A 25882-nucleotide genomic window follows, 5' to 3' on the forward strand; every position below is an offset into this window, starting at 1 on the left:
AAACATAATGGTGCATATATCTTTTCATTTTTTTTTTTTTTAAAGTAAGCTCTGCAGCCTGGGTGGCTCAGCGGTTTAGTTCTGCCTTCAGGCAGGGTGTGATCCTGGAGACCCGGGATCCAGTCCCACGTCGGGCTCCCTGCATGGAGCCTGCTTCTCCCTCTGCCTGTGTCTCTGCCTCTCTCTCTGTGTGTGTCTCTCATGAATGAATAAATAAAATATTAAAAAAAATAAAAATAAAAAAGTAAGCTCTACATCCAACATTAGCATAAACTCATATCCCTGAGATCGAGAGTCACATGCTCTGCCAACTGTGCCAGCCAGGTGCCCCATATATCTTTTCAAATTAGGGTTTTCATTTTCTATGGGTATATACCCAGTAGTAGAATTACTGGATCATAAGGTACATCTATTTTTAATTTTCTGAGTAACCTCCAGACTGTTTCCTATAGTGGCTGTACCAATTTACATTCCCACCAACAGTGCACAGGGGTTCCCTTTTCTCCATATCCCTGCTGACACCTGTTATTTCTCAACTTTTTGATACTAGCCATTCTGACTGGTGTGAAGGGATATCTCATTGAGGTTTTGACTTGCATTTCCCTAACAATTAGTATTGAGCATCTTTTCATGTGTCTCTTGGCTTTTTTTTTTTTTTAATTTTTATTTATTTATGATAGTCACCCAGAGAGAGAGAGAGAGAGAGGCAGAGACATAGGCAGAGGGAGAAGCAGGCTCCATGCAGCGAGCCCGACGTGGGATTAGACCCCGGGTCTCCAGGATCGCGCCCTGGGCCAAAGGCAGGGGCCAAACCGCTGCGCCACCCAGGGATCCCTCTCTTGGCTTTTTGAATTAATGTCTGAATTCAGAATTCTTGATTCCTTCTACCTCGAAACTGTTCTAACTCTAAATCTTCCCCTCTCAATAAAAGCATCAATATCTACCCAGTGATGCAAACCCCAAACCTAAGAGTTATTTTTGATTCTTTCCTTTTTTGCCTGCCTTTCCTCTCTCACCAGCAAGTCTAGTTGGCTTTACTTCTAAAATATTCCCAATTCAACCTCTATTCTCCATCTCCTCTGCTAGTCCAAGCTACCATCATTTCTTGCCTGGCTACTTACTATAACCTCCTGTCAAATATCGTCACTTTACCTCTTGTCTTTTTCCAACCCATTTTCTGTTCTGCAGAGTGAGTTTTACAAAATGTAAAGTGGATCATACTGCCCCTTGGCTTGAGGCCCTGCACAGGTCTCTTCTTCACAGTTCAACATCATGGCTCCTTTTTTTTTTTTTAAGACTTTTACTCGTTTATTTGAGAAGGAGAGAGTGAGCACAAGCAGGGGAGTAGTGGTCAGGGGGAGAGGGAGAAGCAGGCTCCCCAATCAGTGGGGAGCCTAATGTGGGGCTTGATCCCAGAATCCTCAGATCATTACCTGAGCTGAGCTGAAGGCAAACACTTAACCGGAAGCCACACACCGGCACCCCTCACAATCTCGCTCCTTACCATGGCTGTTAGGGTCCAACTTTTCCGACTCTACTCTCCCCCATCACTATGCTTCAGCTACACTTCCTGTTCTTAGAATACACCAACCCCTTTTCTGTCTCAGGCCCATTGCACTTGCTTGTTCTCTCTGCCTAGAATTTTTTTTATCTAACTTTTATATGCCTGGTGCTTTCTTACTGTATAAGTTATTAGCTTAACTATTATCCTTTTAGAGAAGTTTCCTTTTCCATTCAATCTAAATATTAATCCAGTGTAGTTTTTTTCTTAGTACTCAAAATGTACAGACTAAAATGATCTAGTTAACTTATTTATTATACGTTACCCTGTCTGAATGTAAGCTCTATCAAAGCAAGGCCCTTGTCTGGCTTGTTTGTTTATCCTTGTCTTCATAGCACCTAGACAAAGCCTAGTACATCACAGCCTCTTAATTTTTTTTTTTTAACAGGAAAAGATAGTGAATGGTGACAAACAAAATACAATAATTTCCTCTGGTATTTACTATGAAAAGCATACTGAGAAGGCGTCAGAGAGTCAAAGATTGTTACTTTTAAGGGGTGACAAGATGACTGGGTCACTGGAGCTTTTGATTTCTGAAAAATAATGATACATTATCCAGTTCTCCATAAGGCCATCTATATGTCACAACCTTTGAAGTATGGGGGACCTAGAGGGACTAAATGGCTGCTGACAGTTTCCAGGCCTTCCCCATATATCCTTACAATGTACTTTATCTTCTAAGGCAATCCCCTGAAAGCAGAGGAAGATATAAAGCTATATGTCTAAGAGAGCTGAGCTACTAGCAGACTACTGTAGATTTTTAAATTTCCTTAGTCTTCTATTTTATTTAAACATTCATGTACATTTTGGTTTTAGTATCATAGTATATATTTATGTTAACATATGAATACTTTAAATTATTTGGCCATTTATAAAGTCTTTCTCTATGGCAATCACACCTCAGGGATACATGTTTGCTGTCTGAGAAGTTCTGGCATTCTCTTTCCTTTGCAACCCAAGTTCCTTTTTAGAATAATTTCTTTGTTCTTCAATCAATATTTATTGAGCATCTACTATGTAGTAGACATTCTCACAGAACTGAGGATACTACTGTGAACAAATATGCATAACTCCTAACTACATAAGACTTAATAGTTTAGGGAAAGAGAGAATAGGAGAAAAAGAAGAAATCAAAGTATATTGTACATTTGCTAAGATAAGGAGGGAAACTAAGGATGCCAAGTTAAATATAGAAAGTGGCACCTAACCTCAAAATAGGTGATGAAGAATGATCTTCCAGAAGGAAATGATCTGAAAAATGAGCAGGAGTTGGCCAGATGAAGAATGGTGGAGAGTACTCCTGGCTTGGCTTAGACCAAGCCCTGAAGGCCAGACAGAGCACAGAACTTATAGGAGCCAATGCAGTGTTAGCTTAGTTTGGCAGGAATAAAGCTTGTAAGGGAGAAAGAAGAAAGAAGGCTGGAGATGTAATCGAGGCAGGATATGAAAGCCTTCTGCTAAGGGATTTCCATATTACTTAACTGGAATAGAAGGTCACTGAGAGTCATCTTAGGAAGAACTAGCTTACTGTTTTTTAAAAGGATCACTTAAGGGACACCTGGGTGGCTCAGCAGTTGAGCTTCTGCCTTTGGCTCAGGAAGTGATCCTAGAGTTCCAGGATTGAGTCCCACGTCGGGCTCCCTGCAAGAAGCCTGCTTCTCCCACTGCCTGTGTCTCTGCCTCTCTCTGTGTCTCTCATGAATAAATAAATAAAATCTTAAAAATAAGTAAAAGGATCACTTAGGGGGTGCCGGGGGGGCTTAGCTGGTTGTACATCTGAATTTTTCCTTTTTTTTATTTTTTAAAGATTTCATTTATTTATTCATGAGACACACACACACAGAGGCAGAGACACAGGCAGAGGGAGAAATAGGCTCCATGCAGGGAGCTTGATGTGGGACTTGATCCTGGGATTCCAGAATCATGCCCTGGGCCCAAGGCAGGCGCTAAACTGCTGAGCCACCCAGGGATCCCCAGAACTCTTGATTTCAGCTCAGGTCATCATCTTAGGGTTGTGGGATAGAGCTTGCGGGGGGGCCCCCCCCACACCTCCCTGCATTCAGCAGTTTGCTTGAGATTTTCTTTCTCCTTCTCCCTCTGCCCCTCCCTTGACACTCACTCTCTCTCTCTCAAATAAATATAAAAGGATCACTCGGAAACCATAACTCTATGTCTGGAAAAGAACAAAGATTCTACTTACATCAGGGTAGGAGGTGTAGTTAGCAAATTTGGGGCCCCTAACTAATTGAACTGAATCACCATCTTAATCTTTTCCCCCTAAAAGTATCTCTTTCCCCCAGAGTTAACCACCAAGCATCTTTAGGACTAACCTTCTCTGGCCTCTCCCACTGTCTTTAGACTCCCAACTTGAGTCACGGATCATAGCATTTCCCTGAGGAACAAATACTTTTCCAACATGATGCAAAATGCAAAGCACACGTAATTTTAGAAGCGAACACACTGTGGCCTTCTTCTTTTTTTTCCCAAAGATTTTTATTTTTATTTTAAGTCATCTCTATACCCAACGTGGGGCTGGAACTCATAACCTTGAGATCAAGAGTCGCATTCTCTACTGCCGGGAGCCCAGCATTCTCCTTTTTGGCATTCTCCATCTGATATTGGAGGTGGGGCCACTACTAAGTTTTCCCCTAGGGTAACAGGAGCTCAGGAAAAGATGTGAGGAGGTTTGGGCAGCTTAAGGATGACACCGGGAAGAGAATACAATGATTGAGGTGTTTCAACTCACTTGGTCCTTCACTGAGAAACTCTTGGCGGGAGTGTTTCCATGGGTCAGATGGAGATGAAGACACTCAGGGCTTTTGGGGGTTGATGAGTACTTTGGTAATTGCAGCGGCTCAGCCAAGAACTAAGCACGCGTAACCCTGACAAACGGGTCCCTGATGGGAGCGTTATCTGAAGCTGCCAGATATTTGGAGCGCGTGTTCCTCCTTTGATAAGGAGCCGGTGCGGTGCCCATGGGCATTCAGGGCACGAGGGCGGTTACTCCCTCTCTGGTCTTTTTCCGACAACTCGGTCTGCCTCTCGCGCTTCCTGAACTTTTGGGCGAAGTTTCTGTCCGAAACTAACAACTGGAACTAACTAACAACAACTAACAACAGCGGGCCGACCTAACAACTGGAAAACAACAACAACAACAACAACAACGGTGACGCGCGGCTCCCCCAACTCCTTGAGGTGTTTTGTTTTCGTGTTTCTGGGGCAACGCCGCGACCGAGCAAAGCCGCGGCACGGATGGGTGTGCGAGGGCTCGCCGCGGGTGTTCACCAGGAAGGGCAGCAAAACCTGCGAACCCTGCAGGGTGGGCGGACACCGAGCACGTCCTTGTCCTGGGTCCGCGCGACTCGGGGACGCGGGGCCGAGACCTCCAGAAGCGGCACCGCGGCCGAGGGGGAGGATGCGAGTCCCGCGCGCCCGCTGCCGCCGGCGCGGCCGCCTCCCACGGCTGATCCTGGGGAGCGGAGGGCAGCGGTCTCCCAGGTCGCAAAGGCGTCCCTTCGCCCGAGTCCGTCTTCTCGGTTTCCCTTCCGGGCTCCTGACTACAATTTATTTCTTTTCATGACATTCTTGGCCTTTTTTCCTCACCTCGGCTTGTAAGCAAGGTCCTTGGCGCCACTCCCCCTCCGAGGCCCGGGGGGCGGCCCCCAGGTGCTCACAGTCAGTCTCGATTTCGGCCGGCCTCCTAACGAGCCCCAGGCGACACGAACTCGAGCGGAGAACCGAGGACCCGCGCGGCTCCGCGCCCCCGCGCCGCGGGCGAGACCCCCGCCCCGAGAGAGCGCACGGCCCGGCGGGCCGCGGCCCCTTTAAGCGCAGGCCCCGCCCCCTCCTCCCGGCGCGGCCGGCGCTCGGTGGCGGCCGCTCCGGGGCTGACAAGATGGCGGCTGGCGGGGCTGTCGCTGCGGCGCCCGAGTGCCGGCTTCTGCCCTACGCGCTACACAAGTGGAGCTCCTTCTCCTCCACTTACCTTCCCGAGTAAGTGCTGGGCCCCGGGCTCCTGCTGTCCCGCCCTGCGGCGGAAGCGCGGCTGGGCCGGGGCGGGGGCAGCGGCCGCGGCCGCGGAGGGCGGTGGAGCCGAGAGGCCCAGGCGGGGCCTGGTGGGGGGACGCCTGGCCTCCCGGGTCTCGGTCCAGCCGCGGGAGCTCCGCCCTCCCCACCCCGTCTCCCCGAGGGCGTCGGGTCGGGAGCGCGGGGTCCGGGGGGAGGGGGAGGTGTGCGGCGCCCGCGGCCGCGGGGGGCCGCGCGATGCTGCGCCCCGGGCTGGGGGGGGGGGCGGCTCGGGGCCGCGGGGTCCTGCCGGCCGGCCCGGGGAGGCTGCCTGGGTGGTCGGGGCTCCGGGGGCCGGGGCTGCGGGGTGAGGGCCCGACGGGGTGAGGCCGAGCGGAGGAGTGGGTGTTCCCGAGCGGGGTCACTGCGGGGACGGGCTCGGGACGGGCCGGGAGGGTCACGGAAGGCTGCGGGCTGCGGGCTGCGGGCTGCGGGGCGCCTCGGAAGCCAGGCGGGGCGGGGAGCGCCGGCGGACGGTCGCCCTTTCCCGGCCGCTAGGTCTGGAAGAGCCAGGGAGCGGGCTGGGACGTGGCCGAACAGCCCCGTCGCGTTACGGCTCAGAACTTGGGTTGCTGTAAACACCCAGCAGTCTCCCAGCCCAGAAACTCCGAGGGAGACAGAGGAGTCTGGCTTTAATGGCCTGGGCTTGCAGCACTGGCTCCGTCTGCATCCCCGATTTGGGGCTGAAAAGAGTTTCATGGCCTTACTGCCGTATGGTTGTTTTTTTTTCTTTTTTTTTTCTTGTTTGTTTGTTTTTGTAGCAGATTCCTTCTGAAACGCTGAAAGTACTTTCATATATATATTTTTTCTATCGTTAGCTTAACTTTGAGAGAAGAACATGTAACTGCGGTTTTCCGTACAGCTGGAGAAACTGGCTTAGTAAAGTCTTAAGGTGTGTGCGGACCCGGAAGAAAAGCGCTGGTTGCCCCCCCCCCCCCCCCGGACTGTCGTTTCACGAGGCCAGGAATGACTTGGTGAACAAAACAAGTTACCGATGGTCTACCTTTGATGTCACTGAACAAATGAAAGAGCTGGGTCTGTGAGGCATGCTCTAGATTTTTCACCTGCATTTAGAGAATTCTTTACATTTTCTCAACTTTGATTTGTTCAGTCACATCCGTCAGAACGCATCTGTGACCACAAGAATCTGTGACTGTGGACTGCTGGCCCATTGTCCTGTCCACCGGGTCAAGGGTTGGCAGGCGGGCCTTCAGTAGGGTTTGCTTCAGCGAAGGGTGCCAAGTGACTTGTGGTCAGATCTGGCCTGTGTGGTCTCTCGACGCCTGTGTTCCTGATCGGTGTCCGACTCCCAGCGTTTCATTTGAGAGTGCGCCAGGTAAACATTCCAGCCCTCAGCTGGAGTTGAGATGTGGCCCTAGGTAATTCTGACTTTTGAGGCCAACACATTCTTGAGTCTGGAGACAATTAGCATTTTTCTGTACCCAGGTTAGGACGACAGACGGTAGGGAATTGGGGTGGCATCCTTTGATCTAATGACTTCAAAGAAGTTTTCTAATAACACAACTTTTTCTGGCGTTAAGTTAGGCTACTTCCAGGATGTCACTCCTTAAGGTTCTGGGGGAGGGGCAGGACTTGGATATCAGATCAGAAGTCCCATCTAAGTTATGTATAAAAAGAGTGCATTTCAAGCAGGAAATGGTTCAGTGGGATGGCAACTTTACTCTGATTTATGTCTCATCCTGGCCCAAGATATGAAGTGGACAAGAGTATTACTTTTGGTTGGAAGGCAGCTGTTTGACGTTGGAGAAATAGACTGTTAAGTTCTCTCAGATATGTTCATAAATTGGTACTTAATGCGTATTAACTCTCAAACTCTTTCATTTACAGTGTCTTATTTAATCCTCATAACATTCTGCTGTCCTATGCAAAATAGTTTTTATTTTAAAGCACTAAACTATTAAAGTAGAAGAGTAATTAATTGGAACTTTTTTCTTTGAAGGAGTATAATTGAGTATTATGGAGCTTGAGTTTGAGAATTTTGTATCTGCTGGATTGGTGTGTGCCGTGCGTAAATTGTAAAACTCTTTTGGTATTGAACCTCTCTTAGCAAGCCATAGCTTTGTATAACATAACAGGAAGTAGAAGAAAGGGAATTGGCTTTCTTACTTTCGCCCTAAAATCCTCTTTAATAGCAGTTGCTGTGTCTTTAATTGCTGTGACAGTCATGTTAGGTACTTCCTAAGTAGGTCTAATTTTAAGTAAAGCTATTTGTTGGAATTGTCTACTGGGTAGCAAATATTTATTGATTTCAAGAATCACAGATCTAGGCGTTTTGAGGGGGGAATAATAAAGGAATAATAACAATGGGCAACACTTACAATGTGCCTTCCATATGGTAGATTCTTATGAATTCTTTTTAAGTGTATTAACTCATTTAATCCTCACAATTGCATGAAGAATTTCTATTTTCCAGATGAGGCACTGGACATGGAAAGATTAAAAATTGCCTTAGGTCACACAGCTAGATGAAGTAAGGATTTGAATCTAGGCAGTCTCACTTCACATTCCATAGTCTTTATAGTGCTATTCTGCTCCTGAACAAAGGTAGAGACAGGAATTCAGAGATTGGAAAGAGTTCTCATAATAAAGGCACTTAAATTCTAGTTGTGTAAAAACATGTGAAGTCATGAAAAAAGGGAAAAATTCAGGTATCACTTTTCTTCCTTAAGGGTTAGAATTTTTTCCCTTCTCCCAAAGTCCGGAAAAAAAAACATTTTTTCCTTCCAACTCTTGTCTCTCTCTCTCTTTCTCTCTCTCTCTCTCTTTTTTTTTTTAAGATTTTATTTATTTATTCATGAGAGACACACACACACATAGAGAGAGAGAGGCAGAGACACAGGCAGAGGGAGAAACCGGCTCCCTGCAGGGAGCCTGAAGTGGGACGACCCCCGGGTCTCCAGGATCATGCCCTGGGCCGAAGGCAGCGCTAAACCGCTGAGCCACCCAGGCATCCCTCCTTCCAACTCTTTTAGGTTTATTTGGACCTTGAAAGTATTAAAATAGATCTAGTTATAGATAGCACATTTTTATTTAGAAACTAACAAAGTGGCCTTTTGTTTTGCAGTGTGCTTAAAAAGTTTGCCATATTTTACATTTTTCTGAAATCTATGCTTAATTTGGGAATTAAGAGAAAGGCATTTAAATGATGACTAATTGTTAGAATTACATGGGAGTTTATATGTAAAAATATTTTGTAACCTAATCTCTATACTCAAATCTTTCTTTTTTTTTTTTTTTTTTTAAAGATTTTATTTATTCATGAGAGACACAGAGAGAAGGCAGAGACCCAGGCAGAGGGATAAGGCGGCTCCTCGCAGGGAGTTCAACATAGGACTCGATCCCGGAACTCCTGGATCATGCCCTGAGCTGAAGGCAGACACTCAACCACTGAGCCACCCAGGTGCCCCTAATCTTAGAACTTTAGAAAAATAAAGATATACCCAGGACAGAGGAAAGGAACACGAGGTAGATGGAGGACTAGAGACTCAGTCTGTAGAGCTGACTCCTTTTGCATAGAAATAGTTTTTATCTTGATCAAATCTAGGAAGTTGTATGTTCTGTTAATTTTGCCAGGTGTGGGGCTCCATCTCACAACCCTGAGACCATAACCTGAGCCAAAATCAAGCTTTTGTCATTTAACTGCCTGAGCCGCCCAGATATATCTGTCATTCATTTTCTTGAACATACTAATCAAGGTACTTTAAAGACTGTGTCTTTAAACTCTAATATCTGGATCACCTGTAGATCTTTGTTTTGTTTTCCTTTTTTTTTTTTTTTTTTTAATTTTTATTTATTTATGATAGTCACAGAGAGAGAGAGAGAGGCAGAGACATAGGCAGAGGGAGAAGCAGGCTCCATGCACCAGGAGCCCGATGTGGGACTCGATCCCAGGTCTCCAGGATCGTGCCCTGGACCAAAGGCAGGCACCAAACCGCTGCGCCACCCAGGGATTCCTGTTTTCCTTTTTGTTAGGTATTTTGGTGTGTCTGGTAATATAATAATTATTATCATATATAATTATATATTGTTATATGTTCTATAATGATAATTGTTATCGCTACACTACTACCACCACCACCATTTTGGGGGGTAATTTTTGATTAAATGCCAGACATTATACACAGAATTTTAGATAAAAGTACAAATTACAGTTAGGTACCTTTCTCTGGAGAAAACTCACCTGTCTTCTGGCAGGCACATGGAATGGACCTTTAGTCAAGAACTGAACTGACTTGAAGCTGGGTTTCCGGTTTTGTAAACCGCTAGTTTGCCCACCTTTGGTAGACCTCCAGGGAACCTAGTTGTTTCTAGGGCCTCTCCTGCTTTTGTTTCTCCAGCAGCATGGGAGTCCTAAAAGCTCCTCCTTGTGTTTCATTTGCTTTTGCAGACTCTTTTTTTTTTTTTTTTTTCTTGGCAGACTCTTTAACCTCTGTTCTGTGTAGTTTAAGACTTGACAGATGCCTCAAGGGGAAAGTCAGTAGTACACAGTGTCAGGTTTGTTCTTGTGTGCCTCCTTTCGCTATGGGATCTTGACCCCCTGAGTCCTAGGTATCGTGGCAAGACTAACTACCAAGTTTTGTCCTGCTGGCCACATGAAAATTACCAAAAGTTCTGCTGGCTTTTCTACCTTTTAGTCACTGTCCTTTCCCAGCCCCTTTTCCTGTGCCATTAGAGAAATTGGAATATCTTGTAGAATGTGAGGCTCCCTTTAATGAGTTCTTTGGGACCTCAAGTCCTAGCTGCCTCAGAAAGTCTCTGATACCTTAAGAACTTTTCTTTTTTCTATTTTATACAGTTTTCTAGTTTTAAGAGGGAATGTTGATCTGCTACAGGCTATTCTGTAATTTCCAGAAACAGAAATAATTTAATTTAGTTCTTATGGATTAGATGTTGTGTCTTGTAGGCTTATTAATTCCTCATGATCATATTAATATATTAACCTAACCTTTGAGCTCAATATTTTTTTGCTGAGTGTTTTCCTTCATTTTGCCTTTTGGCATCTTAACTACTTATTCCTCATCCCTGATGGGAAAAATTATGAAATATAAATAACATTATTTCTTAGCAATTGTTTAAATACTTATTGACTAAGAGTTAAAATGAGATTTTATCTTTTTAAAAAAGATCTTATTTATTAAAGAGCACATGCACAAGCAGGGGAAGGGGCAGAGGGGAAGGGAGAGGCAGATTCCTTGCTCCCTGCCTGATTCCATTTGGATCCCAGGACTCTGGGATCATGACCTATGCCAAAGGTGGATGCTTAACCTACTGAGCCACCCAGGCACCCCTTAAATGAGATTTTATTCTTGGTTTTATTGATGATTTGGAAATCTCTTTTGAGACTTAATTGTTTATGAAGTCCAGAAGTAGAGTTTAATCTTTGTCATAAGTATATAGGTATTTTCCTTTCTGTAATGTAGTTCTTATATTATCTATCTTTTTATTAGAACTTTCTTTTTTTTTATTAGAACTTTCATGGGAATGTTATATTTATTGAAGGCTTTATTTATTTATTTAAAAATATTTTATTTATTTATTCATGAGAGACACAGAGAGAGACAGAGAGAGACAGGCAGAGGGAGAAGCAGGCTCCATGCAGGGAGTTCGATGCGGGACTCAATCCCTGGTCTCCAGGATCACACCCCGGGCTGAAGGCAGGCGCCAAACCGCTGAGCTACCCCGGCTGCCCGAAGACATTGTTTAGAGAGGATATACAAAGATCTCATGTAAATTTTTTGGTTTGTAAGTTAAATTGTTAGTATTTAATACTTTTAAAATATCCTGGTGTTACTTTCGTATGACTGTTATTTATGGTTGTCATCACCTATATATTTGTTGTTAAGGCATGTTGTTTCGTATGAGTAGAAATGCTAACTTATTTCAGGCATCCTTGGGTCATGTCCCCTTTCCTCTTCTCTCATTATCCCCCTTCTTCCTTTGTCCCTTTTGATTTAAGTAGTTTGATTGGAAGAGCCATAAAATTTAACTCCTATTTACTCTGCAGCTGTCAGCTAAAGTGTCACCTGTCTTACCTCCATTTGCCCCAGTAAGTCTGACACCCCTTTCTCTGCCCCAGTAATTAAATGCTTTTACACAAATGTGTACCTATTTCTTTCCTTTTTTTTTAAATGTGTACCTTTTTCAAATATTACTTTGAATTTTCAAAAGTTACCTTATAACTATGCATTTATTTATATGATTTCTTGATTAATAGCTACTACCCCCCAGGTAGACCACAAGCTTAGTAGGGACTGTGGAGTTTCTGTCCCTTCATTGTTGTAGTCTAGCATGCGGTTTATTTTATTTTTTATTTATTTCATTTTATTTATATATTTTATTTTATTTTTATTTTTAAATATTTATTATTCATATGAGGAGGAGAGAGAGGGGAGTGCAAGCCAGGGGAGAGGGAGGGGGAGAAACAGACTCCCTGTTGAGTGCATGAGCCTAACGTGGGACTCAGTCTCAGGACCCTGAGATCATGACCTGAGCCGAAATCAGGAGTCAGATGCTCAACCAGCTGAGCTACCCAGGTGTCCCTGGCACAATGATTATTAAATGGATAAATGGCTGGATTAACTAGGAATTTGGGCTGCTTTTCTCTTTTATTTTTTTTTAATTTTTATTTATTTGTGATAGTCACAGAGAGAGAGAGAGAGAGAGAGGCAGAGACATAGGCAGAGGGAGAAGCAGGCTCCATGCACCGGGAGCCCGACGTGGGATTCGATCCCGGGTCTCCAGGATCGCGCCCTGGGCCAAAGGCAGGCGCTAAACCGCTGCGCCACCCAGGGATCCCTGCTTTTCTCTTTAATGTAATTTTGATCTGGTGCTGGAGGGAGTCATACTGGCTATGTTCAAAATACCAAATAATTAGTTAGATTTAAATCCGTGCTGTACATTTTCATGGTTTTTAACAGTTTCTGAGAATATTGTAAGTGAAATTGATTATCTTGGGTTGGAGTGTTATATTTGGGAGGACTTGAACAATAGAAAACTTCTTACCTATCTTGGACTTTTAAAAAGTTTTTATTATGGGACGCCTGGGTGGCTTAGCGGTTGGGCTTCTGCCTTCAGCTCAGGGTGTGATCCTGGGATCCGAGATCGAGTCCCGCGTCCGGCTCCTTTGCAGAGAGCCTGCTTCTCCTTCTGCCTATGTCTCTGCCTCTCTCTCTAGGTTTCATAAATAAATAAAATCTTAAGAAAAGTTTTTATTATAAAGTTATTTGTAATTACAGTCAGTATTTCTACTGAGACCTTGAGAACTTTAAAGCTGAGTTTAAATTCCTTGAATATACTTATTTGTTAGTTGATTCTTTTATATAACAGTGTTTTTGGTTTGGTAGTTCATATGCCATATAGTTTGGCCATTTAAAGTGTATAATTTAATGGGTTTTACTATATTCACAGATTCACAGATACGTATGACCATTACTGCAGTCAGTTTTAGAACATTTCTATAGTCTCAAAAAGAGAACTATACCCTTTAGCCATTATCTGCTTACTCTGCCATTTCTAGGCACCAATCTAATTTCTATCTCTATAGGTTTGCCTATTCCAGGCATTTCATATAAATAAAATCATGTAACATATGATATAGTCTGTTGTGATTGGTTTCGTTTACTTAACATACTGTTTTTAAGGCTCATCCATTTTGTAGCATGTATCAGTACTACATCCTTTTTATGGCTGATAATATTCTATTCTATTTATACACCACATTTTGTTTACCCGTTTACCCGTTCATTTGTAGACTGGCATTTGGGTTGTATTTACTTTTTAGCTTTTTTTTTTTTTTTTTTTTTTTTTTTTTTTTTTTTACTTTTTAGCTATTATGAATAATGTTGCCGTAAACCATTGTTTGTAAGTTTTTGTATAAAATGTTTTTATGTTTCTTGGGTAAATGCCTAAGAACGGAATTTCTGGGTTATATGGTATATATGGTAACTATGTTTAACTGTTTGAGGAACTACTAGCTGTTGGTTGAGGTGTTTTTTTTTTGTTTTTTGTTTTTTTCTTATTGAGGTAGTTCTAAGAAACTGATTAGTGCTTAGGAACTGAATCCTTATAAGGAAAAATGACCATCTGCAATTAGATAGCAAATTGCTTCACTTCAAATTTATTGCTCTGAGAACACTATGACAGTTTAGCTAGTCCTTTATCTTCCTCCCTTTTTTTTGTTTTATTTTAAAAAAATTAAATCCAGTAAAATAAACATACAGTGTTATATTTGTATCAGGTATATAATCTAGTGCTTAAACAATTCCATATATTACTCAGTGCTCAAGATAAGTGTACCCTTAATCTCCTTCACCTGTTTACACTCCCCCCCCCCCCTCCCCCAACCTCACCTCTGGTAACCATTAGTTTATTTTCTACAGTTAATTTGCTTTTTTGGTTTGTCTCTTTTTTCCCCCTTTGTTCATTAGATTTGTTTTTTAAATTCCATATATGAATGAAATCATATGGTATTTGTCTCTGACTTCCCTTAGCATTATACTCTCTAGGTCCATCCATGATGTTGCAGATGGCAAGACTTCATTCTTTTTTACGGGTGAATAATATTCCATTACATACATATACCACATCTTCTTTATTCATCTATCAGTAGACATTTGGGCTGCTTCCTTAATTTGACTTTTGTAAATAATGCTGCAGTAAACATAGAAGTGCATGTATCTCTTTGAATTAGTGATTTCCTATTCTTTAGGTGAATACCCAGTAGTGCAATTAATTACTGGATTGTAGGGTAGTTCTATTTTTGATTTTTTTTTTTTTTTAAAGATTTTATTTATTCATGATAGTCACAGAGAGAGAGAGAGAGAGAGAGGCAGAGACACAGGCAGAGAGAGAAGCGGGCTCCATGCAGGGAGCCCGATGTGGGGTTCGATCCCGGGTCTCCAGGATCGCGCCCTGGGCCAAAGGCAGGCGCCAAACCGCTGCGCCACCCAGGGATCCCTATTTTTGATTTTTTGAGGAACCTCCATACTGTCTTCCACAGTGGCTACACCAGTTTGCATTTCCACCAACAATGCACAAGGGTGCCTGCCTGCCTCCTTCCTTCCTCCCCCTTTCCTCCCTCCCTCCCTCCCTCCCTCCCTTCCTTCCTTCTTAAAAGATTTTATTTATCCATTAAGAGACACAGAAAGAGGGAGAGACATAGGCAGAGGGAGAAGCAGACTCCCCAATGCAGGACTTGATCCTAGGACCCTGGGATCACAACTTGAGTGAAAGGTAGATGCTCAACCACTGAGCCACCTAGGCACCCCACACGGGTTCCTTTTTCTCCATATCTTTACCAACACTCGTTTCTTGCGTTTTTGATTTTACACAAAATCATCACATTCTGACATGTGAAGGGAATCTCATTGTGGATTTGATTTGCATTTCCCTGATGATATGTGATGTTGAGCATCTTTCGTGTGTCTGTTGGCCATCTGGGTGTCTTCTTTGGAGAAATGTCTGTTTATGTCTCCTGCCCATTTTCAATCAGATTATTTGTTTTTTGGGTGTTGTAAATTCTTTGTATGTTTTGGATACTAACCCTTTGTGGGATATGCCATTTGCAAATATCTTCTCCCATTCAGTCTTTTAGGTTTGTTGGTGGTTTTCTTTCCTATGCAGAAGCCTTTTATTTTGATGTAGTCCCAGAAGTTCATTTTTGCTTTTATTTCCCTTGCCCCAGGATAGACCCACCTAGAAAAATGTTGCTATGGCTGATGTCAGAGAAGTTAGTCTCTCCGCTCTCTCCTAGGATTTTTATGGTTTCAGGTCTCACATTTAGGTCTTTAATCCATTTTGAGTTTTTTATGTATGGTGTGGAAAAAAATGGTTTGATTTCATTCTTTTGCATGTAGCTTTCCAGTTTTCCCAGCACCATTTGTTGAAGGGACTGTCCTTTTATCATTGTGTACTTTTGCCTATATGTCAGAAATTAATTGACCATATAATTGTGAGTTTATTTCTGGACTTTCTACTCTTTTCCAAATATTATCTTCCTTTATTATTATTTGCAATATATGTTATGGATTGGCTCAGTGTCTTCATGTCCTAAGATAACTTCCTGTCAGCAGTGTACTTACTTACATGCTAAGTAGTTAGTAGTAGGGATAGGAGTTAGAAGTTGGTATTTTTTTTTCCTGAAATTTATATAGTTTGCTTATATGTGAAATACTAAATGGGAGATACATATGAAACTTGTTTATGTAATCTTTCTTTAAGCATATGGGGGCATAGATTTTAAAACAGCTGAGAATAACTTTTATTGGCAAAATAGTTTCTCCCAGGACATAGAGGGAATTTCAGGTGATTGGAAAATTCATAAACTAGGTGTGAAGGTTTAAGCTATGACATCTATCATGATACCCATTTTCTACAACCTAAAATACTACTATAGGTGGCAAGTTAAAGACAAATTTTGGTATTTATTTATTCATTTTTGCTACATTGTGGTATTCAAGTTGCTGTTACGGCTTTTCACATTTTTAACTGTCTTTACCATAAACAAATTATTGGGTGCTTATTAACTCTTGGGTAATAGCCAAACCTATTCGAAGGTGTAAGAGAGGATCTCTGGTGGTGAACTGTCTATACATACAGTAGTTCAAAAGATACATATTGAAGGTAACAAAAGCTAAGTTTAGATGTGTGATAAAAGCAGTGAATGTTACAGAAATCAGAAGTGGAACAGCTCTTACTGTGGCCAGGGCTTGAGGAGAGAGACATCTTCGAAGAGGTAAATGAGCTATGCCTGCCTTTGTGTACAGATATAACTTATTTTATTACCCATCAAATTTCTTGAATGCAGCAATTTATCCTTACTCTTGTGCATATTCAGTCAGGAACTTGTTTTTGGGAAATTGAGTTAACATTTGGAATTCGTTTGGTTACTGAAGTGTATCAGAACGAGGGAAGTGCTTGGAGGCAGACTTTTCTCAAACAGTTGTGCTATACAGAGTGCTTGATACAGCCCAGGTCAGTCAGGTCAGGTACTTCTTAGACATAACATATGTGGACTAGTGACCTTGCCCATATTTCTGTCCAAGGCCACCACTTTTTAATGCATTAAGCCTTTTTATTTTTTGTTCAGACTTATTTCTTAGTCACAATTACAAAACAGTTACCTACTGAAGGCAGCTTGGCTACTAGCGTTCCAAATGCATTTGCCATCGTACTCTCTTCACAATTAACATTTATCTATATTTGTCAATGAACTCTCCTTTATTTATTTATACTCGCTTTATGGTTCGCATATTAGGAGATATAAGCAGGTACTTACTACAGATGCATTTAGGAGACTATTGCAAAAAAAATCAGTGTAGTGAAAACAAAGTGAATGTTATTTCATTCTTTTAAGGGTATTAAGACAGTTTGAATTTTTTTTTTAATTTTATTTATTTACGATAGTCACACACACAGAGAGAGAGAGAGGCAGAGACACAGGCAGAGGGAGGAGCAGGCTCCATGCACCGGGAGCCCGACGTGGGATTCGATCCCTGGTCTCCAGGATTGCGCCCTGGGCCAAAGGCAGGCGCCAAACAGCTGCGCCACCCAGGGATCCCGACAGTTTGAATTTTTAATGATACTCCTACTTGCTTTATCGAGGGTACTTAGGCTAGATCTTATTTTTATATTTATCTAAAATATACATGGATTGCAAATTAATCCTCTAATGAATATCTAATACTATTGACAGTAATATGTCACCCTGAGATGTACTGGGTTTAATAGAACAGCTTTTTGAGGTGTCTGAGTTATGATAAACTCTTAGGATGCCAGTTAAAGATGTTTTAAAATGTTTTTTAATGCTATAGAAAAAATATTTCAGATATAATGACGTGTTAAAAAAAAAGACAAAACTCCTGATTACTGGTTTGATCCAGTTTATTTTTATTTTTTTATTTTTATTTTTAAAAATATCTATTTAAATTTTATTAACCCTCACTTATGTCATGTAGTTTAATTTTATAGTCTGATGGTAATCATGTTTAACATTGATTGCAATTTTCCTATAAAATCGTCTGTGCTGAACTTTGATAACTTTCCCCTTACATATTGAAGACTAAGGGAATATCTTTCTCTTTTTTTTATTTTGAACGAGTGTATTTTTAAAAATATGCATGTGCACATGCACACACAGATAAATTTTATGCTTATGCATATGGGAAAAATCGATAGTGATTGTCTCTGGATTGTCATAATTGGGTTGGTTTTTATTTTTTAATTTGTTTGAGTGTTGCCCAGAGTTTTAAATTTAAAATAAATTTTATTTTATTTTATTTTATTTTTTTAAATTTATTTATGATAGTCACAGAGAGAGAGAGAGAGGCAGAGACACAGGCAGAGGGAGAAGCAGGCTCCATGCACTGGGAGCCCGACGTGGGACTCGATCCCGGGTCTCCAGGATCGAGCCCTGGGCCAAAGGCAGGCGCCAAACCGCTGCGCCACCCAGGGATCCCTAAAATAAATTTTAAATTTATTTATTTAAAATAAATAAAATTTATTTTAGCAAATAAATGTTATTTTTATTTTTATTTTTATTTTTTTTAAAGATTTTATTTATTTATTCATGATAGTCACACAGAGAGAGACAGAGAGGCAGAGACACAGGCAGAGGGAGAAGCAGGCTCCATGCACCGGGAGCCCGACGTGGGATTCGATCCCGGGTCTCCAGGATCGCGCCCTGGGCCAAAGGCAGGCGCCAAACCGCTGCGCCACCCAGGGATCCCAAATGTTATTTTTAAACAAAAAAAAAAATAGAGATTGTGTGTACGTATGATTTGTTTGATTATAAACACAAGTTAACAAGGGTCCTAAATCTCATGTTAGTGAGTTGGAATTTTATTTCCTGGAAAGTTAGGAGCCATCAAAGCATTTTAAGTAGAAAAGTGATGGGAATAAAGTCTGTGGTGTATAATTAAATTTTTTTTAACACTCTTAGAACCCAGTGATTTTAATTTTTAGTAGCTAATTTGAACAGTATTCAAATTGTGGCATGCTTGTCGCTGGGAGTACATGTAGACTTTACAAGAGGTACATAGGCTAAAATAGTTCTAAGGGATTCAATTTCTTGCCTCTTATTATTCTTGTGTATTCGCTCTTAAAAATTGAACTGCTAGAGAGAACTTGCCTGTGGGTTAGGGCATTGCTACTCAAAAAGTGTGGTCCATTCACCAGCACTGTCATTACCAGGTGCTTGTTAGAAATGCAGAATCTCAGACCCTACCCTAGACCTATAGTCATAGTTTACATTTTTAGATGGGAACTCCAGGTGATGTTTGCTTGCACTTTGAATGCTTCTGGTTTTCCTACCTCCTATTTCATGTTTGTGAAGGAGGCATGCCTCTCACTTATTTCTATGGAGTGTGAAATCTCCAGGGTGCCAAACAAAAGGATAGTTGTAAGAGTTGACATTGAAGTTAACAAAATGAATGGCTAAAAAGAAGAAAAATCCTCTTGAAAAATAGGTGGTTCTCAGTTCCTTTTTTTAAACAAAATAAGGACCTAATCAGTTTGTCTGTTGGTAGATCATAATAAGTGATTTTTAAGATATGAAACTATTTATTGACCTTTGTTTACCAGTATTTACAATAAAGTAAACAGTATACAGTTGGATTACATTCTGACTACACAGTTATTATTTTCCCTGGTTTCTGCTGAACCAGTAACTCAAATACCAAAAAGATTGAACCTACATGTCAGGAATGAGTTGGGGTAAAGAAAAAACATGCAGGTCAAGATTTTGGATTATGAAAGTCTGTCCACCCATTTCTTCTAGCAGGTTGCTAAATTACCAACATTTCTAATCATCTGATTATGGTTAGGTTTCCATGAACAAAGTCTTAGGCACTTCATGAATCATGACTTTGTAGTCAAGATAGCACAGGGATTTCAACTTCTTGAAAGGAAATGGTTCACTAGAAGGAACCTTTAAATGTCCGTTTAAGTTTTGTTTACCTAATTAAAATATACCAGGACTTGTCTAGTTTTGTCCTTTGAGTAGAGAAGTTGTTGTTGGTGATAAAATTTTCCTTCAGGGGTCTTGCAAATAAACTTGCATTTATATGACTGTAGATATGGATATGGATTCTGATATGGCTGCTTTTAAATTGCCCAATTTAAATCGTTTACTTATATGTAAATTGTCCAATTAATTACGAAATTTGAAAGGTTAAGGCTTCAGGAAAAATTTCAATTTAGCTTTAAGTGATTTATTTCCTAAATTGCTTAGAATGATAGCATCCTAATCTGACATGTCATTTGCAAATATCTTCTCCCATTCTGTAGGTTGCCTTTTAGTTTTGTTGACTGTTTCCTTTGTTGTGCAGAAGCTTTTTATCTTGATGAAGTCCCAATAGTTCATTTTGCTTTTGTTTCCCTTGGCTTTAGAGATGTGTCTTGCAAGAAGTTGCTCCAGTGGAGGTCAAATAAGTTGCTGCCTGTGTTTTCCTATAGGATTTTGTTGGATTCTTGACTCACATTTAGGTCTTTCATCCATTTTTTTCTTCTTTCACCCATTTTAAGTTTAACATTGTGTGTAGTGTAATAGAATGGTCTAGTTTCATTCTTCTGCATGTGGCTGTCCAATTTTCCCAGTACCATTTATTGAAGAGATTGTCTTTTTTCCACTGGATATTCTTTCCTGCTTTGTTGAAGATTAGTTGACCAGAGTTGAGAGTCCATTTCTGTGTTTTCTATTCTGTTCCATTGATCTGTGTGTCTGTTTTTGTGCCAGTACCTTGCTGTCTTGATGATCACAGCTTTATAATACAGCTTTAGGTCAGGCATTGTGATGCCTCCAGATTTTTTTTTTTTTTTTCAACATTCCTCTGGCTACTTGGGATCTTTTCTGGTTCCATACAAATCTTAGGATTATTTGTTCTAACTCTGAAAAATGTCCATGGTATTTTGATAGGGATTGCATTGAATGTGTAGATTGCTCTGGGTAGTATAGACATTTTCACAATACTTACTCATCCAACCTATGAACATGGAATGTTTTTCCATCACTTTGTGTCTTCCTCAATTTCTTCCATAAGTGTTCTGTAGTTTTTAGAGTACAGATTATTTACCTCTTTGGTAATGTAGCTCATTATGTGCTTTTTGGCATAAAATTTAGAAGAGGGCCAAAAAATTAAGTAACAGTACTAATAAATTCATTCTGTTTTCATGCATTTGTTTATGTGAGCAAGCCTGACACAGGGCCCCATCCCAGGACCCTGGGATCGTTACCTAAACTGGAGGCAGATATTTAACTGACTGAGCCATTCATGAACTACTTATGTGAGCAAGATTTTTAATGCATGTACCTATAAAATTGAAAATGGTATGGACTTGATGCTCAATTTCATCTTATTCTATCAGTAATATTTATCCATATACACGTGAAGTAATTATTAAGAAAAAAAAACTCCTGCCCATATCTTCGAGAATCATTTCTTTCCCTTTTTTTTATTTTAAGATTTTATGTGTTTATTTATTTGACAGAGAGAAAAAAAGAGTGAGCACAAGCAGGGGGAGTAGCAGGCAGAGGGAAAGGGAGAAGCAGGTTCGATCCCAGGAATCCCAGGACCCTGGGATCATGGCATGAGCCGAAGACAGATGCTTAACCAACTGAGCCACCCAGGCACCCCAAGAATCATTTCTAGTACCATTTTACTCTATACTTAATCATCTGTCAGATTTTATAATTATATTTATATAGTTTTGGTCAATAGTATATTTAAGATATTGATAATAGTATCCAGGAGAAATTTTTAAAATTACTTAGAATCTCATGTTCAAAACCAAAAAACCTTAATTTAATTTACATCCTCTTTTCTCACAGAAGTCATAAAGACTCTAAGCATAAAAGAATATTACATTAGTGTAATTCTGTGGGGGAAGTTTAATGAAAAACAAAATAGTACAAATTTTAGAGTATGTAAAAAGAGTATACGTTTTTAAAAATAGATTATATTTTCTGTTATATTTTTGAAAACAAATATAACAACTTTATTAAAAATGACAGTATTTAGAGTACATTAGAATGATAACTTCTGCATTCATTATAAGCTATGAAGCAGTTTGCTTGCCAGTTTAAAAATGGTGAGGATATGCATTGATTTGCAGTTATATTAGGGAATATTTGAACAAAAAGTCTTGAGCACTGTTAATTTATAGCAGTAGAGCTTAGTCTTGTTTGCACACTCAAATTACTTGGTGAGCTTTTAAAAATCTTGATGCCTCCAGGTCATAAAATCTATTTTTTTGGGCTTGGGTCCAAAATACCAGACTTACTATGAAGCTCCCACAAAAATGATAATTTTCCTATAGTTATGTACATGCACATCTGTTTTTTTCTATAGCTATATAAATACATAATAGAGAAAGATCTGAAATCTAGAACAAAAAGAAAAAGATAAGGAAATATTAGTGAAAAGTTGAGACATGAAAGCTACACTTCATACAAAAAGTCCACTTTCTTATTTTCATTTCACACGGCTTAATGAACAGGTGATGTTTTTTGAGCAGATGCAGTATTTGGTTCATGGGGCATGGGCTGGGTTTCAGCTTCTACTGCTCAGTGGGATTTTCTTGTGCAAAGTACAAGTGCGACAATATATAGCAGCCCTGCACCCTCTACTTAATAGTAGACGTGGAAAGATGTCAGAAAAAAAGAGAGAAGGAAGAAATTTTTTAAAAGGAAGAGAATTTATTTGAGCTGAAGTAAGATTCAAGTCATTAGTTTGAAAAGGCCTGTTAAATGTCAAGACAGAAAAAATACAAGCAGTATACATTCTGATATAGGAACTTGGTGCTAGAGAAGTTGCACAACTCATTCATGAACTGGGCTTTGGAGAAGCCACGTATGCGGCAGGAGCAGGATGCTGGAGAAGTATCTGTACGGCAGGATCTAAGAGCTGGAGAAGTTATAAATGCTTTGGGAGACTTCTGGGCAATCATACTTGAATGAGGAAACAAAAACACCCCTTACTTCCTGAGATGACTCTCCTGCCTCCTCTACTGACAAAGTTTAGCATGTGCCAGCTGGCAAAGGAAAAATACTTAAAGGGCCCAAATTCATTTTCAGAGCTTAGGCAGAAAGGGTGAATTTATTTTTATTTTTTTTTAAGATTTTATTTATTTATTCATGAAAGACACAGTCACTAAACCACTGAGTCACCCAGGGATTCCCAGAAAGGGTGAATTTAAAGATGGGAGTGAATAATCTATAATTGGCACACCTATACTTTCGCATTTGATATGATCTTTTAACTGTTTTATCAGCATTTCATTTATGTTTAAGCTAGTTAAGCCCATTTAGTATTTGAAATTTTTTTCTTTTGGATTCCTTGCTGAAGCTCATTATTTTTTTTTTTTCCGGAACATTTTCTTTCTTTTTTTTTTTTTTTAAATATTTTATTTATTTATTCATGAGAGACCCAGAGAGAGAGAGAGAGAGAGACAGGCAGAGGGAGAAGCAGGCTCCATGCAGGGAGCCTGACATGGGACTCGATCCCGGGACTCTGGGATCACGCCCTGGGCTGAAGGCGGCACTGAACCACTGAGCCACCCAGGCTGCCCTGATGCTCATTATTATTTAGTTGAATTAATATTGCTGGTAGGCTTTTGTATTTTCATTTTCTATTCATTCTTACAAAACAATAGGAGAAACACAGTAAAATGTCTTAAAGATTATAAAAATGGGCACTGAATAAAGATGGCAGAGCTTGAGAAACAAATGTTGGCTGGCATGTGGGCATGTTAGAATGTGGCATGTTAGCTGTCACAATAGATTGAACTCTTGGTTTATCAGTTGATGAACATTCTGAATTTGATAAAGGAAAAGCTGAGAGCTTTAAGTGTATAGGATATATAAGTATGAATTGTCTGAAAAGTGAATGAAGAAAGTTGATTATTTCTAATAAACTTGTTTTCAAAGTTGTATCATTAATCTCACATTCCATGTAATAATTAAAAAATCAGAAAACACTTCAAATTTAAATTCCGTACAGTGATCTGTATATAATGTGACTTGCCCTATGACGTATATATATTTTTTAAGATTTTATTTATTTATTCATGAGAGAGACACAGAGAGAGAGAGGGGCAGAGACACAGGCAGAGGGAGAAGCAGATTCCACGCAGGGAGCCTGTTGTGGGACTTGATCCCGGGTCTCCAGGATCAGGCCCTGGGCTGAAAGCGGCGCTAAACCGCTGAGCCACCCAGGCTGCCCCTTATGACATATCTTAATCTTTGAGGAGAGCGTTAAAACCAAATAATGCTGAGCCTTGTCCAACTATTAATTGTATTATTAGTTGTGAATTTATTTTTGAAATTTACATGAACAGACATAGATAGAATGAAATATGCTGTTGCTGTTGAACTGAATTTTTAAAAGACCAGCATGTAATTACAGTTCAGTGACATACTTTGGAAAGTTCATACGGGTATAGAGATGTTGGGAGATATTTTACTACAAAAGTGGCACAAAAACAGGATTTAAGATTTTATGGAGGGTGGTATCCATTGTGGTAATATTTGGTCTATAATGCTTTTGAATTTTTTAGTTTTAATCATAGTTAAATACATATTTTTAATGTTTGTAGGTTCTCAAGTATGTTTGAGGGATAGAATTAGAAAAATACTGTGCCTTGGTTAAAGATACCTGTTAGGTTGATAAGGGGAGAATTCTCCTAAAATGAACAGATTTGGATTAATTAATGTTGGTTTGGCCACTCACTGTTAGTACAATATAAATTACTGCAGTAAGGGGGGGAAAAGTTAGATCTGGTATGAAGGAAAACAAATCGAAACAGTATAGAGGGACACTGAACAAGGACAGACTTGGCCTCTCATTCCAGTTTCCAACCAATTAATTAGGAATTTCGTATTGGTCATTTCTGTAGCCTTTTATTTATTTCCATAAAAATGAGAATATTAAATGCTTAAGGTCTTTTTGCCCAGGATAGGAAAGAGTTGATATCATTGAATAGTTTTTTTTTTTTTTTTTTTTTTTTTTGATTTTTTTTTTGAATAGTTTTTTAATAGGAGCCCCATCGCGCTATAGCAACTTAAAGTGAGCTAAATTGTTACCCAGTTAGATATTTTAAGAACTTGATTTAATCAAAGATGGTAGTGATTGTTTCTGTAAAATTATTTTCATATAAATGAAGCCTTTGAGGGTGCTTGGAAACAGTTTGATTATCTTAAATCTTTTCCCTCTGTGGATATATTGTTACTTTGTCTGAGATTTGAAGAATGTGCATATTAAGCAGCAGCATAGTTTTTCTAGATCATGACTTAACTTTAATCGTCTTTGCTTTAGGTAGACAGAGCAATTCTTAATTTTGAAATATATTCTGAAGGGTCAGTTTAATTTTGGAAGAGATTGATGATTCAATCATCTGCGATATTCAGCAAACGAGGACTATTTTTATGTGCATGTTTCAGTAGATTTTTTTTTTGAGACTTTCCAGTTTGATTTTTGCCTAGTGAGTTTTCTATTCTGCCATTCTTCTATATGAGAATGTTTATTTTGTCATTCTGTTTTCCCATAGTTCCTATGCATTGTGTGGAGTGCATGAGTAGGTAGGTATGTGTTCCCAAAGTGATTTGAGTCCTTAGAAATGATTGCTACAGGCTCAAACATTTTGAAGTGCTTGGTAATAATTAGCTGACTTGAGTTTTGCTCTGTGATGGTAAGCAGATGGCCTACTGTTTGCTGGGCCATTGACATACTGTAATTCTCAACAATAACTTTTCAAAGTGTAGGTATTAGTTTACAAAAGCAAAAACGAGGCAAATAAGAGTATAATAGCTAAAGGTCATTTATGAAGTAGGCATTGGAGCTGAGTTTAGGATTCACACCTTAATAAATCCAGTCATATTTTCTGTATCACTAGAGTATATTAACAATGTGAAACACTTTTAAGATTTTATAATGGAGGTGATATAGTTATATGTACATGTTACACTTAGGCATTATGAAATTTATCTGCATTTCATTTTCCCTTTTGTCTCTTAAGATGGGAGAGATTTTAGATTTGGTCTTTCACTTTGGATCCTGTTCTGATTTTGTTCATTTGTTACCTTTCTTTGCTACATTATCATCCACTTGGTTCCTACTCCTGCCCATCATTCAGAGCCCCTAAGACCCATTTGCACTAGTCTTTTTTTTTTTAAAGGTTTACTTACTTACTTACTTACTTACTTACTTACTTACTTACTTATTTATTTATTTATTTATTTATTTA

The 25882-nt window shown here is 40.0% G+C and overlaps 1 protein-coding gene across 7 annotated transcripts in view; it reads left to right on the forward strand.

Annotated features, from left to right (window-relative positions):
• MKLN1 (muskelin 1) overlaps positions 1–25882 on the forward strand; it is a 208695-nt gene that overhangs the window by 35645 nt on the left and 147168 nt on the right. For 3 of the 7 annotated variants that reach the window (XM_077857366.1, XM_077857365.1, XM_077857367.1), the window contains exon 1: positions 5398–5554. The exons of 2 other annotated variants lie outside the window; for them this stretch is intronic. In XM_077857366.1, coding sequence (XP_077713492.1) covers positions 5457–5554 — 98 coding nt within the window. In that variant the 5' untranslated portion in view covers positions 5398–5456. Of the gene's footprint in view, positions 1–5397; positions 5555–6635; positions 6963–25882 lie in introns of those variants that run through there. 2 more of the 7 variants (XM_077857373.1, XM_077857369.1) reach the window with 2 other exon arrangements.

Source organism: Canis aureus, chromosome 18 (genome assembly GCF_053574225.1).
Source record: "Canis aureus isolate CA01 chromosome 18, VMU_Caureus_v.1.0, whole genome shotgun sequence".
Classification (NCBI taxonomy): domain Eukaryota; kingdom Metazoa; phylum Chordata; class Mammalia; order Carnivora; family Canidae; genus Canis; species Canis aureus.